Here is a 12,600-nt window from a genome sequence, read left to right as displayed (position 1 = left end):
AAGAGGCTATCTAATGGTAGATTGTAAGAAGAACTCTCTCATATTTTTATAATAATGATGCACTGATCCTCCAAGCTGCTATTATTTTCTTTACTCCGAACTAACTTAACATTTCTAAACTTTATACAGCCACCCTGTGAGTGTGCCATGTTCCAAATGCGCTTCTAACCCAATTAACTTCCCAACTGCAGCGCCATTTGTCGATGAGTGATTTCAAAAGCTTCAAAAACTGAAAAGTTACCCCCAGAGCTTCAGCGAGGAGTGGCCATGGGAGGGTGCAGGAAGGGTTAAAAACAAAATTTGAAACCCTGCAGTGAGGACTGTGGCAGGGGCAAGCGCAAGCGTTACCTAATATCGCAGCACGCTCTCTGCCAGTGTGTGTGTGTGTGTGTATCTGTGTGGGATTCAGAATACGTGGAAGCATAAATAGGCCAAATGCCATTAGCACAAGAGCCTCGTGCGACGCTCTGTCGATGGTGGAGTGGCCGGGTTCAGTTCTGTTCTGTTCTTTTTTTTCGACTATACATATATAAATGCAATCTCCATGCCGCTTCCCTGTGTGCCCTCTATGTGTTTGTGTGTGTGCCGTGCAGAACCCGCACAATTAATTCCTTTAAAAAAAAGGAGAAGAGCAGCAAAGAGAAATAACCAAAAAAAAACACACACAAGAAAGAAAACGAAGCTGAAGCCGAATCCAAAACACAACACACAAAAAAAATAACAAATTCCCCCGATACAGGGGCGGTACATATGTGCACATTGGGTTTGTCCTTGAAATTCATGTGAAATTTAATTTCGCTTTTCGCTTTCATGGTGACGACAACAACTAAATGATGATCATCATCATTATCAACATCATTCAGCAACATAATAATGACACTGATGATTACGTTGTTGTTTTGATGAATATTCCGATCGAAAGCTTCCCATGGAATGGCCCAGCCCAGCGCTCCGACCTGACCTGTGGGGCTCTCCCTCCATTAAGCTCTCGCTCTGCTCATGCCTAGTCCCATAAACGTGAGCTACGTGCCAAAAATGGATTTGAGGTGTCAGTCCGCAGGCAGGACACTTCAATTTGCATTTGAGCTTATTTATTGTAGCCGCCTCGTGTCAGGTGATTGGCATTTTTACAAGATTTAAGTGGCAGTAATGAAAGAGGCACAATCGTTTCCATTCAAAGGATTTAGCAGGTGCCATTAAACTATCAGAACTAGAAAAGATAAAGTTTGAAGAGGATTTACATTCTTGGTTCTAGCTTGTAGTCGAACCCCTAGAAAACACATCACAAAAGAGAAAACATTTCGCACATTTTAGCCGCGATTTTGCTGCTGCTGCTTGCTGCTTGCTGCTGATACATCTGTAGCTACTATATTTATTTGTACTATATGGGGAATATATTGTATATATTCGTATCTGTGCGTCTGAATGCGAGTACTCATTGCTGCTGCTGCTGCTACTGCTGTTTGCACTTTTTTTCGCGTATCGCACTTGGCCTTGAATTAATACAGCGAACTTTGGCTTTTGGCGAGTGGTGCGGATCGCGCAAGTTTATCGTGCATCTCTGTAAAAAGATAATTAATTTCATGGCAGCGACTGTGATAATTACGGAGCGCATTTTAATTTTTGTATTCTTTTTTTTGGGCTCTCATTTTCATGTGCAAACAGCAGAGGTTGACACAATAAGAGTGTCTTAGAAAAAAATGGAATATACAATTAAATTGAAATTAATATTTTGCTCCCCTAAAATTAGGAATATTTTCTTGTTTTCATTTACACATATTCAGCTCTTAGTACAGAGGGAATTTGAATGGTTTCCTTCGCTACTGAAATCATTCGCATACCTGGGAACTTCCTAAAACATTTGTTCACATTCTTTCGCTCTTTGAAGACATTTTTCAGCATGCTTTTTCTTATGCTTTTTGTATTTGTATTTGTGGTACTATTTTGTTGACCTTAAGTGTACGAAATACCTATTTTTTGTAGCTGGTTGCATTTTGTCAACCGACTCGTCGTACGTACATTATGTATACATACACATGTACATTCATGTATACGATCAAAATGAAAGCGTCGAGCGACTTTCGTTTGGCGCAAAGCAGCACAGAGATATGGAGAGTGGGATGGAGCATTATAGAGAGAGAGAGAGAAAGACAGTGCAAGACACAAGGGGAAAAGGCAGCGACAGAGAGAGTCGCAAAGAGAGCGGCACATACACATGCTCGTATGTGGAATACAGAAACACGCGCGATAATTTCCAAAATTCGCCAACAACAAAGCGCAACCCATTTCAAGGTCACACACACAGCTCCACACGGCTCCTCCACACTGCACACAAGCACAGACACAGACAGTGCCAAAAAAAATCGAGCTACAAATTTGCCAAAAAAATAATAATAATAATAAACAGACGCTGGCGATAATTCTCGCGTTTTATATGGACGTTTTTTGTACAGTGCGTTTCATGAGTGCATAGACAGTGGTGGAGAGGATTATTTTGAGTAGATAACAAAATTTGTTTCACCGTCCATGCCATTGATAACTTCTGCATGGTTTTAGGATATTTTCAGCCTGAGATTTCTCTTAAATTTGATATAAATGTAATTGAAACTTCAATTGGTTTTCATGTGCAATTGATTTAATCGCAAATATACTCTAATTCAATCATGTATTTATTGCTCATTCGAGTATGTACTCCCTTCTGCTCTGTCTCTTTCCCTGTGTGTGTGTGATGCTATCACTTTTTCCCCTGCTGTCTGAATGCGCGACAGTTTATTTATTATTATTAAATCAGGTCAGAGACCCATTAACACATATATACGCTGGCTGATTGGAAGCCAAAGGAGGGTAGAGAGGAGTGCGGACAGGCGGGGAGGGGACTTTTATATTTCATCAGTCGTCATCATGCACACAATTGTACGCGTAATTCTCTCGCTTTTTGTTCTCTGCAGAGACAGTTGTTTTGCCCACTCCTCTCCGTACGACAGTCAGTCAGTCAGTCAGGCAGTCATTTCGTCAGTTTGTTCCTCTGGACGGACATCAACGTCATCAAAATGGCCGCTGAGCAGAAAACAAGTTGAAATGGCAGAGATCTAAAAATATATTCATTACGATACACGCAGAAGCTTGACTAATGGATCTCTTCCCTTCAGCTTTCGCATCCCCTTCAAATGGATCAATGGATCAACTGTTTGTATATGTAGATGGAAGGCGTATTACAAAGACTCAAGATAAATATGTATAATGAATGGATAGAAGAAAGGAGTGAAAGTAATGCAAAAAAGGGGACAAACGGGGGCAGAAACAGAACGTTTTGGGGGCCAAGATATGTAATTATAGAAGGGTTGAGAAAAGGTACTTGAAAAGGAAAAAGTTTAGGGAAAAGAATGGAAAAAAAAAGGAAAGGATAGGCCTAAAGTTATGATATAGCAGGGCAAGAGAGAATTCGGAGGAACTTTCCCAAAGATAAAGTAGAACGAACAACAATTTCCCCAGTTAGTTTTACGGGTTGTAAATCATCTCTTAATATCTATCGCAGATCTATATCTTTGATTTACCTTTCAGTAATGCATATTTATCATTCCGATATCTTGTCTGGCTGAATGAGTGCATTGTACGCCACATTATTCGGCCATTAATCATAGAAAAATGGACACCTGTGCACACCTACACGTACGAAGGAATGATGGCTGGCAATGGCTGGGGAGCCATGAAAACATCAATCAATATCGAGAGGAAAACACAAACAAGATGGGGGTTGGGGGTCTTGGGTCTGCCCCTCAGCCACAACGTCCCATTTGCGTTCTCTTATTTATACTTTTAATTAATGGTCGCATCTCTCTCTCTCCCGCTCTCTAGCTCTCTAGCTCTCTTTTGCTTTTTTCATTCTATTTGTGTTCTTTTGCCAACTTTTACTATGTACCCAGAGTACAGGCACTGCTATATATTTGTATTATATATAAAGAATAAATATATATATTCGTTGCACTCGGACTCTTTGGCATTTGTTGAGATAAGCGATTGTGTGGCTGTTTCGCCGTTGCGCGTTGTTAATTTCCATTTGAAATCGAAAGTGTATATAAATATAGTCAGTCAGTCGGTGGCATACTCTATTTGCACTAGGAATAACACACCGTCAACGGGTCTGTATATGTATCTGGCTGACAGCATTAGTCATGCATATGGGATACTAGCACAGTACAAAACGTCCCCAAAGAATGCCTCAACCTTTCTTCAAGTTCAAAAGCTCAATTAATTTTATTTACCTGTTGTGTGCGAATTGCTCTACAGATACTGGTGGGGTACATAAATATATCGATGCGGATCGAGTACACATTTGCTGGGAAACAATGAACCTAAGACGCAATAAATTCTGATAATACCTGAACATGAAATTTGCCAAATAAAACAGCAAAAAAGTCATACCAAAAAAATGCATATACATACATACATATGTACATGTTGTGTGTATGTGTTGTATGTGCAATATATATTCCGAGTGTATTCCCGAGAAACGAGAACAAAGCATTTCAAATCACAGCACACACAAAAAAAAACATATAGTATACAATTCGGCAAAAACGGGAACAAAGGCCAGCGAAAAGCAACAAAAATTAACCAAAAAGACAGCGGGGGGGCCACTACGAAAAGGGAAAACGAGACAGAAAAGCGATTGGTGAAAAGAGAGGGAGAGAGTAAGCCATAGAAAAAAGCAAATTGAAATGTTCTAACTGCGAAAAGCGAAAATTACACACCTTTATTATTATTTGTGCTGCTCGTTTGTTTGTCAAAAACCTCAGTTGGGACTTTAAGATGTGACATAAAGATTGAATAATCTTCAAGGGCGGACCACAGATATCACATCAAAAGATACTTGAGAGCTCCCTAAAGATATATGATTCTGTTTTTTACGGCTACTTCTTTTTTTATACTATTTAGAACCCCCAAATAAACTCAAACAACTACTACAAAATGGTTATCTTTTTTCACATTGTGCGTCGCAGACACTGTGGCGTATGCGTGTTGTGAATCATACGCCGCGTGTACACAGACACCCATACACACGCATACGCACCACCAATACACACTTGACTGTCTGCCACCGAAAATATTTCGCACTTTTTTTTTTTGTTTGTGCTAAAAGTTGTGTGTTCTGTGCGTACGAAATTTGTGCGTGTTATCATGAATCACATGAATCGCTCAATGAACTGTGGCGAAAAAAGGGAATAGCAAAAAAAATCACACAATAATAAACTAAATCAAGAGCGAAACAACTTTGATAGAAAGCCAGCCATTAAAGCAACAAAAACAACAAGAGCAGCCCGCATGAATTTTGCCATAAATAGTTGTTGGCATTTGTTGTAGTTGTTGCAGCTGTCGAGCTGCGCGCTGTGCAAAGGGGTGGTGTGGTGTGGCACCCAACAATATGAAAACTATTGCGGTGGGTCAGGGTGAAAATGAAATAGAAATCTATGAATAGTTTCGAGCCAGAGCAGAGAGCAGCGACAAATGAATGAATGAATCGTTCGCTCTCTCTCTCTGCCTCTCTCAACTGATTAAGCAAATAGTGAAGCTTATTAAAGCGCAAAATTATCGTGTAATGGCATAGATATAATACATACTGCATGCATACTGTGATGCGTACTCCTTAGGCACATTTATACGAATTTAATTCAAGCTGCGCTAAGTATTTATGACGTTTGTCTCCGAGCAGGCATAGATTATTTATAAACTGGACAGCTTATATACCTCATTCAAGCCATTTTCTTTGTCTAGCTAATTAGTCTCTCCTTCTCACTCTCTCTCCCCCTCTCTTTATCAACCACCAACCACTAAATTACGCATACGCCCTCTTGGTGCTGTCCTCGTGCTGTGGTTTCTCTTACATATCCATCCCCCGCCCACGATTATGTGTAGTTCTTCATCTGCTGCCAAAATGCTCTCATCTTCGGGCGCCACCTCATTTTGGCGATGGGAGCAGCGAAGACCAAGTGCCCGGCTAGCTCAGTCGGTAGAGCATGAGACTCTTAATCTCAGGGTCGTGGGTTCGAGCCCCACGTTGGGCGAAAGCAAACTTTTTGTTCTTTTTTCTCAAATTGATTTTATATAAACTTTCAAGTCAGTTTTCTTCATTTTCTTTTATCAATCGGAAAATAGTTAGTGTAAAAAACAATAAATGGAAAAAAAGTAAATTTCTGCGATCCTGCCAGGAGTCGAACCTGGAATCTTCTGATCCGTAGTCAGACGCGTTATCCATTGCGCCACAGGACCGGTTGAGAACCGCTGTCTTGGTGCTTGTGTTTAGGCCATTTCCTAATCAAAATTTGTCTATTCTATTTATGTTATGTGGTGGCTGTTTATTGATACATGTAAACAATAAATATAACAAACCGGTTTCCATTCCATCCCATTGTCTTTAGGGCAGATTCTCTGCTAAAATCTCTAAGTTTTTCAGTAGCTTCTCTTTTGTTTAACCGAAAAAACCACCAAAGAATAATAAAGTACAGCAATTTACTGGTGCAGACAGACAAAGCAAGAGAATTGCAAATATTTGCTTCACCAGTAACAAATACAAAAAAACCAAGCAAAAAAACAGCAGCAAAAAATAAAACGATGGCAACACGTTTTGCGCCTCAAAAAACACGACACAATGACGCTGATTATTGTGGGAGAGAGGGCGTGTGAGTGGGCAGGGAGGGGCTTGGCGTCAGATAATGGTAGAAGGTGGTGACGGCGGCTTAGGGGGAGGGAGACAGACAGAATTTTGGGGATACAAAACGAAGAAAAGAAAGCAAAAATCAACGAAATAAAAGTAAAACCAAAATGGCCGACGCGTCGTCGGCTGCAATTTTTGTATATAGAAAATTCAGACAAGCAGACCCCCAGACTCTCTCTCCCCCTCTTACTCCATCACTCTGTATCTGTGTATATAAGGCTGTGCGCGCTTGTGTGTGTGTGTGTTTGTAAGGCATTTAAATGAAATTAGAATGGGAGTCATGAACATTTACTGGCCTGTCTGCCAGAGTGTTTGCCTGCCCGTTTATTTTCGCTTTCGCATGACACAGATACAAATACACACAAACCAGGCACAGGCACAGGCACCGGCACAGATACATTCGCAGTCAAAGAGAACAAAGCGTAGACGACCGACACTTGATAGTGGGACACAGACATAACCCTGACCCTAATTTTTGGGCAAACAAACATTTCATTGGGGTCTCGCTGCTGCTGTCTACGATGCTTATGCGGCGGGGGACTTACTGTCTCCACAGGCTGGAGGATTATCCATGGAGCAGCGAGCCCCACTGAAGATCTGATTCGATTCGTTCCGATCTAATCTCGTTTCGATTTCGTTTTGGGTGTGCAGTGTCAATGATCTTCTAGATCCGAAAAACTAGCACATTGACCCATAAAAATTGTGTGTGTGTCTCACATTTGTTGTTTAATTTCAGTGAATTCTTCACGTTTGATTCGCAGTCGTTCCACTCGGCAGTCAGCACTCGGCTGTTTAGATATTCTTAATTCCGATGTTAATGAACTTTTCTGCTGCAGCTCTTTTTGTTGCTTGGACTTTATTATTTTCCACTTTATGATGCTGTTGATGTCAAATGTTGATTTATTTGTCCAGGTTTTTTATTTAACTGAATCTCTCCGCTAAATTGAATGCAAAATTGAAACTGGTTTGAATCAGAATTGTGTGATTTGGAATGACAAAATTTTCAGGGTTGAAATCAAAGTTTTTATTGGTAAAATGTATATCCAATAAATAGTACTCTGATCGTTAGAATGGAATTTTTTGAGCACTTTCTATAATATTTGCCTTGCTTTAGTAAACATTTCTTTGGACGAAGATGTTCCGCATAGACCCTGCCCCAATTTAGTTCCTGGTTCTCCCATTGTACCAATTGATTGTTAAATAAACAAATTTTCAAATGCAAACACGAAATGAGGGCATTATCTCAAGGTCGGTTTGGCTTCAATTGTATTCGGTTTGCTCTGCTCTCCCTATCTATCCACACGCCCTCGCATTCGCACTCGCATTCACACTTTGCCTTTGCTTTGCTTTGGCTTTCACTTTCGTTTTTTTTTTGTGGGTGTTTTATTTTTTGTGTGTGTGGTTTTTTTTTCTATTTTGGCAAACAACCTTGATAAAAAATAAACTATTTTTATCAGTGAGTGCCGTGGAATGGGGCCAATGGCAGCGGAATCTCCGTGTGTTTGGGGTTAGTGTGCCAATTAACGATTAGATTGTTTCCACACACACAAACACCAGCACTCGGTCTCCCCTGGGGCTGTGTTCTATGTGGGTTACTGTGCGAATTCATTTGGGATTCTCTCTCTCTCTGGGGTAAACAAATTATCTATGCAAATGTCATGCCACCCCAGCCCCGCCGCAATTTGGTCAACTGTAAATTTTGCTCTCCACGTTCCCTTGCTTCGATCTATAAATAATAACAGTTTTCATTTGCGCACTTTCTTTGTGGCATAAGACTTAGGAACTGTCTAGCGAAGGGTCCTTCAGGAGCTGCGTCATGGCTTGGCTCTTGGCTTTATGCAATATGTGTGAGTATGGGAGGCGTGTGGCTGACACCCGACGATAACAATTAAAAGATGTGGGCCCCTCAATGACGTTGGTTTGCTGGTTATGAGGCCCTGACACAGCGAGAATGAGAGAAGTGGATCATACGGGTGGGAGGTGCCGATGGGAGGACATCAAAAAAAGAATTTTGTATACAAGCTTTGATGAAATCTATTTTGAGTTGATGGCAGTGACTAAACTGGAAGTATCTGTAGTTATCATTGCTATCGATAACGAATGTCATCAATTTGTCTGCTCGTTCAGTCAATGACTTCATCAGAGCCCAAATTGTGTGCTTGCAGCAATCACCGCTAATCGATTGAGCCTTCATCATTATCCACATCATCAACAATCATCACCAGACAGTAAAAAAAAGTAAAAATAAAAGAAAGGGAGGGAGAGAGAGAGAGGTGGACCCAATTCAGTGCACAAAAAGTGATCCAGTAAATACAATGGAATTGCATTTAAATGGCCATAAATCTAAATCAACAAAAGTGACAATCACAAAATGAAAAACGAAATGCACAAAAAAAAAAATACAAACAAAAATCGCGCCGTTTCCAAGTAAATTTACACAAATATATACACACGCACACACGCACACACATATATGTATGTGAATATATACCTAAAAAACATAAAGAAATGTTGAGTGCCAGACGGGCAAATGACCCACAAAGTAGCCGTAAAAAAACACCAAACGAAACTCAGAGCAAATGAAAAACCAATATGGCGACCCTCGATATTCCCCCGCTACCCCCAAACAAAATCAGGAGACAACGGAAGCAGCAGTACATGCAGAAGGAGGCCCAAAAAAAGCCCATAGAGATTGCCCCACTGTGCCGCGGCAAGAGATTTAACCTTGAGCTGGCGACTGATTACAAAATTGCAACGATAACTGCCACTGACCCCACCAGCAGGCAGCGCAGAAAGAGAGAGAACAAAATCAGCGACATGCTCGAAGAGAGAGAGAGAGAGAGAGCGAGAAGAAAGCAATCGCTTAATTCTGCGTTGATAAGTCATCGTCTTAGCGGTTCGAGGGAGCGGTTCGAGGGAGCGGTTCGGTGTCACATGGAATACGACTCGATGGACGGACGGGCAGACGCATATTTTTGCATTTGTTTTGTTTCCTTTTCGGCAGATGTCAAGCGGGAGGAGTCTGGGGGGTTGGGTGGTAGTCGGAAAGAGCAAATAGAAACGGTTTGAGCACTTATCGGAAATTGGATAAAAGAAATAAATATATTTATATATCGTTTATGCAAATAAATCAGCACGAACCAAGAGAGTATTCGGGCATTTCCGTTTGAAATGATTGCAAAAGGAAATCGAAATTTATCGATTCCCAACACTCTGTCTGTTCAGGAGGGATTAGGAGAGGCAAAAGGATAACTATTCAGGTTTTTAGATGCAAAGAATCAGCAAGGAATATTTGATGCAGCGGCAACTTTGATAAACCAATCGATTGCCCATCGATTTAGACCAAGGAGCGACACTTAGTCGATAAATCGTTACCAAAAACCTTTGATAAAAGAGAAAATTCTGATATTTTTCAGTGTATTTATGTATTTAGTTTATATTTTTAGTCTTCTCATGTATTATTATAATTATTTGTTGGATTTCTTATGCTGCCAAAACTAATTTTTGAGAAGAACGTAAAGCTAGGCATTGATAGAAGAGCTCAGGCCTGAAAGGAAGTGCCAGATTTTAGAACTAGAATCAGATTAGATCGACTTTTCACTCACCCTGCAACTCCTCCATCTGCTGGGTGCCCATAATGATGGGCTCATGACGGCCAGGAGTATCTTCAATCATAGCTGTGGCATCGACAATGGACTCGCATGGCATCAGGGACTTGCGCTGCTTGAGGTACTTCATCCAGATATTGGGCTCCACTTTTGGGGGCAAAGGAGAAGAGTTCGCGAGATTGAGACCAAAGTGTTCGCCGTTGACAAACATCTGATTGGTCAGATGGTAGTGATTATTCTTTATATAGACATTGGAGGGGTTCGGCGGTTCCTGCTGTAGCTCCTCGTTGTTCTTCTCTAAGGGACGGATATAGTTTTCTTCGATCAATTGGGAATTGGACTCCTTCAGTTCCTGTACCAAGTTTTCCAGTTTCTTATTTTTCTTGATCAGTTCCTCCAACTGAAATTCTCGCTTCTTTTCCATCTCCTGGTGCAGCGTCCACTTCTCCACCCACTTGTGGTCCATCGAGCGGAGCGGCAGACCGTGCCAAAAGTAACCGAAAATGTAAAAAGCTTTGACGAGGCCCAAAATACCAATGAACATCCACAGGAATCCGCGTGCATATCCCTTCAAGCTGAACATCCACAGGAATACGCTTACATAGTCCTTAACGGGGGTTTCGCTTATTTTTATTTCGTTTTCAATCGTTATGTTTTCCATTGCTCAATTTTCCGTTGTGATTATGTGGGGCTAGTCTGATGGCGACTGAGATTTCGTTTGGGAATAAGGCTTACCCAGTGAAATCCTTTCCAGAGGCTGCTATGATGTGTCGAGACTTTTGTGTTTTCAAAATGTTTTTTTTTTGTTGACGTGTCTGAACTTGCCCCGTGCCATGTCTCGACCCAATTAGAGGGCCATTTTGTGTGTACAAAAACAAAACAAAAAGCCACCAAAGAAATGAAACTTTCGCGGTTCGTGTTAATAAGTGAGCGTCGGAGTCGGGGTCGTTGCCAGACGGGTGTCAGTCGTGCCCCTTCCAGCACCCCTTTTGTTGAGGGGGGGATAATTTTATTAAGTGCTATCCCGTCTATGTCTACAAAAATTATGCTTAATTTTGTTATTTTTATGCGTGGTCTAATAATTGCATTTGATTTGGTTTTGTTTTGTTGTTTTTTGTTGGCTTTTAGAAGCCGCAGACGGGCAACCCTGTTGATGCTCTCTCCTGAATTTTTGCTTACATATTTTGAGAAAATATTTAAGAAGCGCCGTGAAAATTATATTATCGCAATAACTGTTTCTCCCTGCTGATCTTTCAGCATTAAAATTATGCATTAAGATCGAACTTTTCTGTTGTTTTTTGCTCTTTCCATAGAGCATTCCTTGTTCTGGCTATCAGATTTTCCTTATTATTTTTTGATTTGTTGTAACAATTTTCGGTAGCCAGACAATGACTGGGGTTGGAGGGTGGGAATTGTGTGCCACTGCGTGTGGGATTTTCCCCACTTTGTTGACTTAATTAGGTAAAACTCAGCCAAAAATGAGTAAGAACCGCAGCAAATGCTGCTCAACGTCGCCTGTTCGTTCAATGAACTTATGGTAGGCGCACCGCAAATGATTATTCATACACATTATATACGAGGGGCATACCGACAGATATATTTTTTGGTACGAGCTTGTGCACTTTTAGAGTTCACCAGCGACCGGCGACATCTGGGGTAACTTAATTTTGTGGCCAACAACAAATATGGCAGTGCAAATGGATTTATGGTTGGAAAAGAAACAGACAATGGAAATTGGTGGAATTCCTAAACAGAGTTTAGGCTTTAAAGCTGAATTATCTGCATCATATACAGGACATGCCTATTGTTTTTGTAGGGACCTCTTTAGCAGGCAATCGCTTGTGTGTCTCGAGTCAATTTGGGGGATCTTTCGATTCATTTGCTTAGCTTCGACTGTCATCAAAATACAAGTTCAAGGCAAAAAACTTGCTAAAACAGCAGCAAGAATTAACAATAATATTAAGAAGAGAGAAGAGGAAAGCAAGGGGAGAGAGGGATAGAGAGCATTGTGCACTAATTAATTGTTTGACATGCATAAAAAGTGGGGGAACAGACAGCGGCAGCAGCAACGCAACAGACCGACCTCACACTTGATTAAATATCTGCAATTTAAAAATAATTTACACAACTTTCCGAGTGGGGCAGTGCAGGGCAGAGGGTAGTGCTTTGGGCTGGTGTTAATTCGTGGAAGGCGGGGCAGGGAAGGCAGGAAGGAAGGAAGGACTTTCAATTGAGTAAAACGCAGATTGTGTTGTGACAAGTGCGTTGCGGCTATTTCCG

General features: G+C 41.0%; 2 protein-coding genes and 2 non-coding genes across 4 annotated transcripts in view; 2 read left to right on the top strand and 2 right to left on the bottom strand.

The window, feature by feature from the left end:
• The window catches only part of LOC117891455 (ecdysone receptor), an 80,202-nt gene that overhangs the window by 20,727 nt on the left and 46,875 nt on the right, over window positions 1-12,600 (top strand). The gene's annotated exons all lie outside the window — the stretch shown is intronic.
• Window positions 5,990-6,062, top strand: Trnak-cuu. The gene has a single exon. It is a non-coding gene; the product is annotated as a tRNA-Lys (tRNA).
• Window positions 6,195-6,267, bottom strand: Trnar-acg. Its single transcript has one exon. It is a non-coding gene; the product is annotated as a tRNA-Arg (tRNA).
• Window positions 10,132-11,072, bottom strand: LOC117891458. Its single transcript, XM_034796941.1, has 2 exons — window positions 10,318-11,072; window positions 10,132-10,259 (listed from the first exon to the last, which is right to left on the bottom strand). The coding sequence occupies exons 1-2, from the start codon at window positions 10,979-10,981 to the stop codon at window positions 10,234-10,236; spliced, it is 690 nt and encodes a 229-aa protein (XP_034652832.1). The 5' UTR covers window positions 10,982-11,072; the 3' UTR covers window positions 10,132-10,233.

Source organism: Drosophila subobscura, chromosome E (genome assembly GCF_008121235.1).
Source record: "Drosophila subobscura isolate 14011-0131.10 chromosome E, UCBerk_Dsub_1.0, whole genome shotgun sequence".
NCBI classification, from domain to species: Eukaryota; Metazoa; Arthropoda; class Insecta; order Diptera; family Drosophilidae; genus Drosophila; species Drosophila subobscura.
This window is presented reverse-complemented; position numbering and strand designations above follow the sequence as displayed.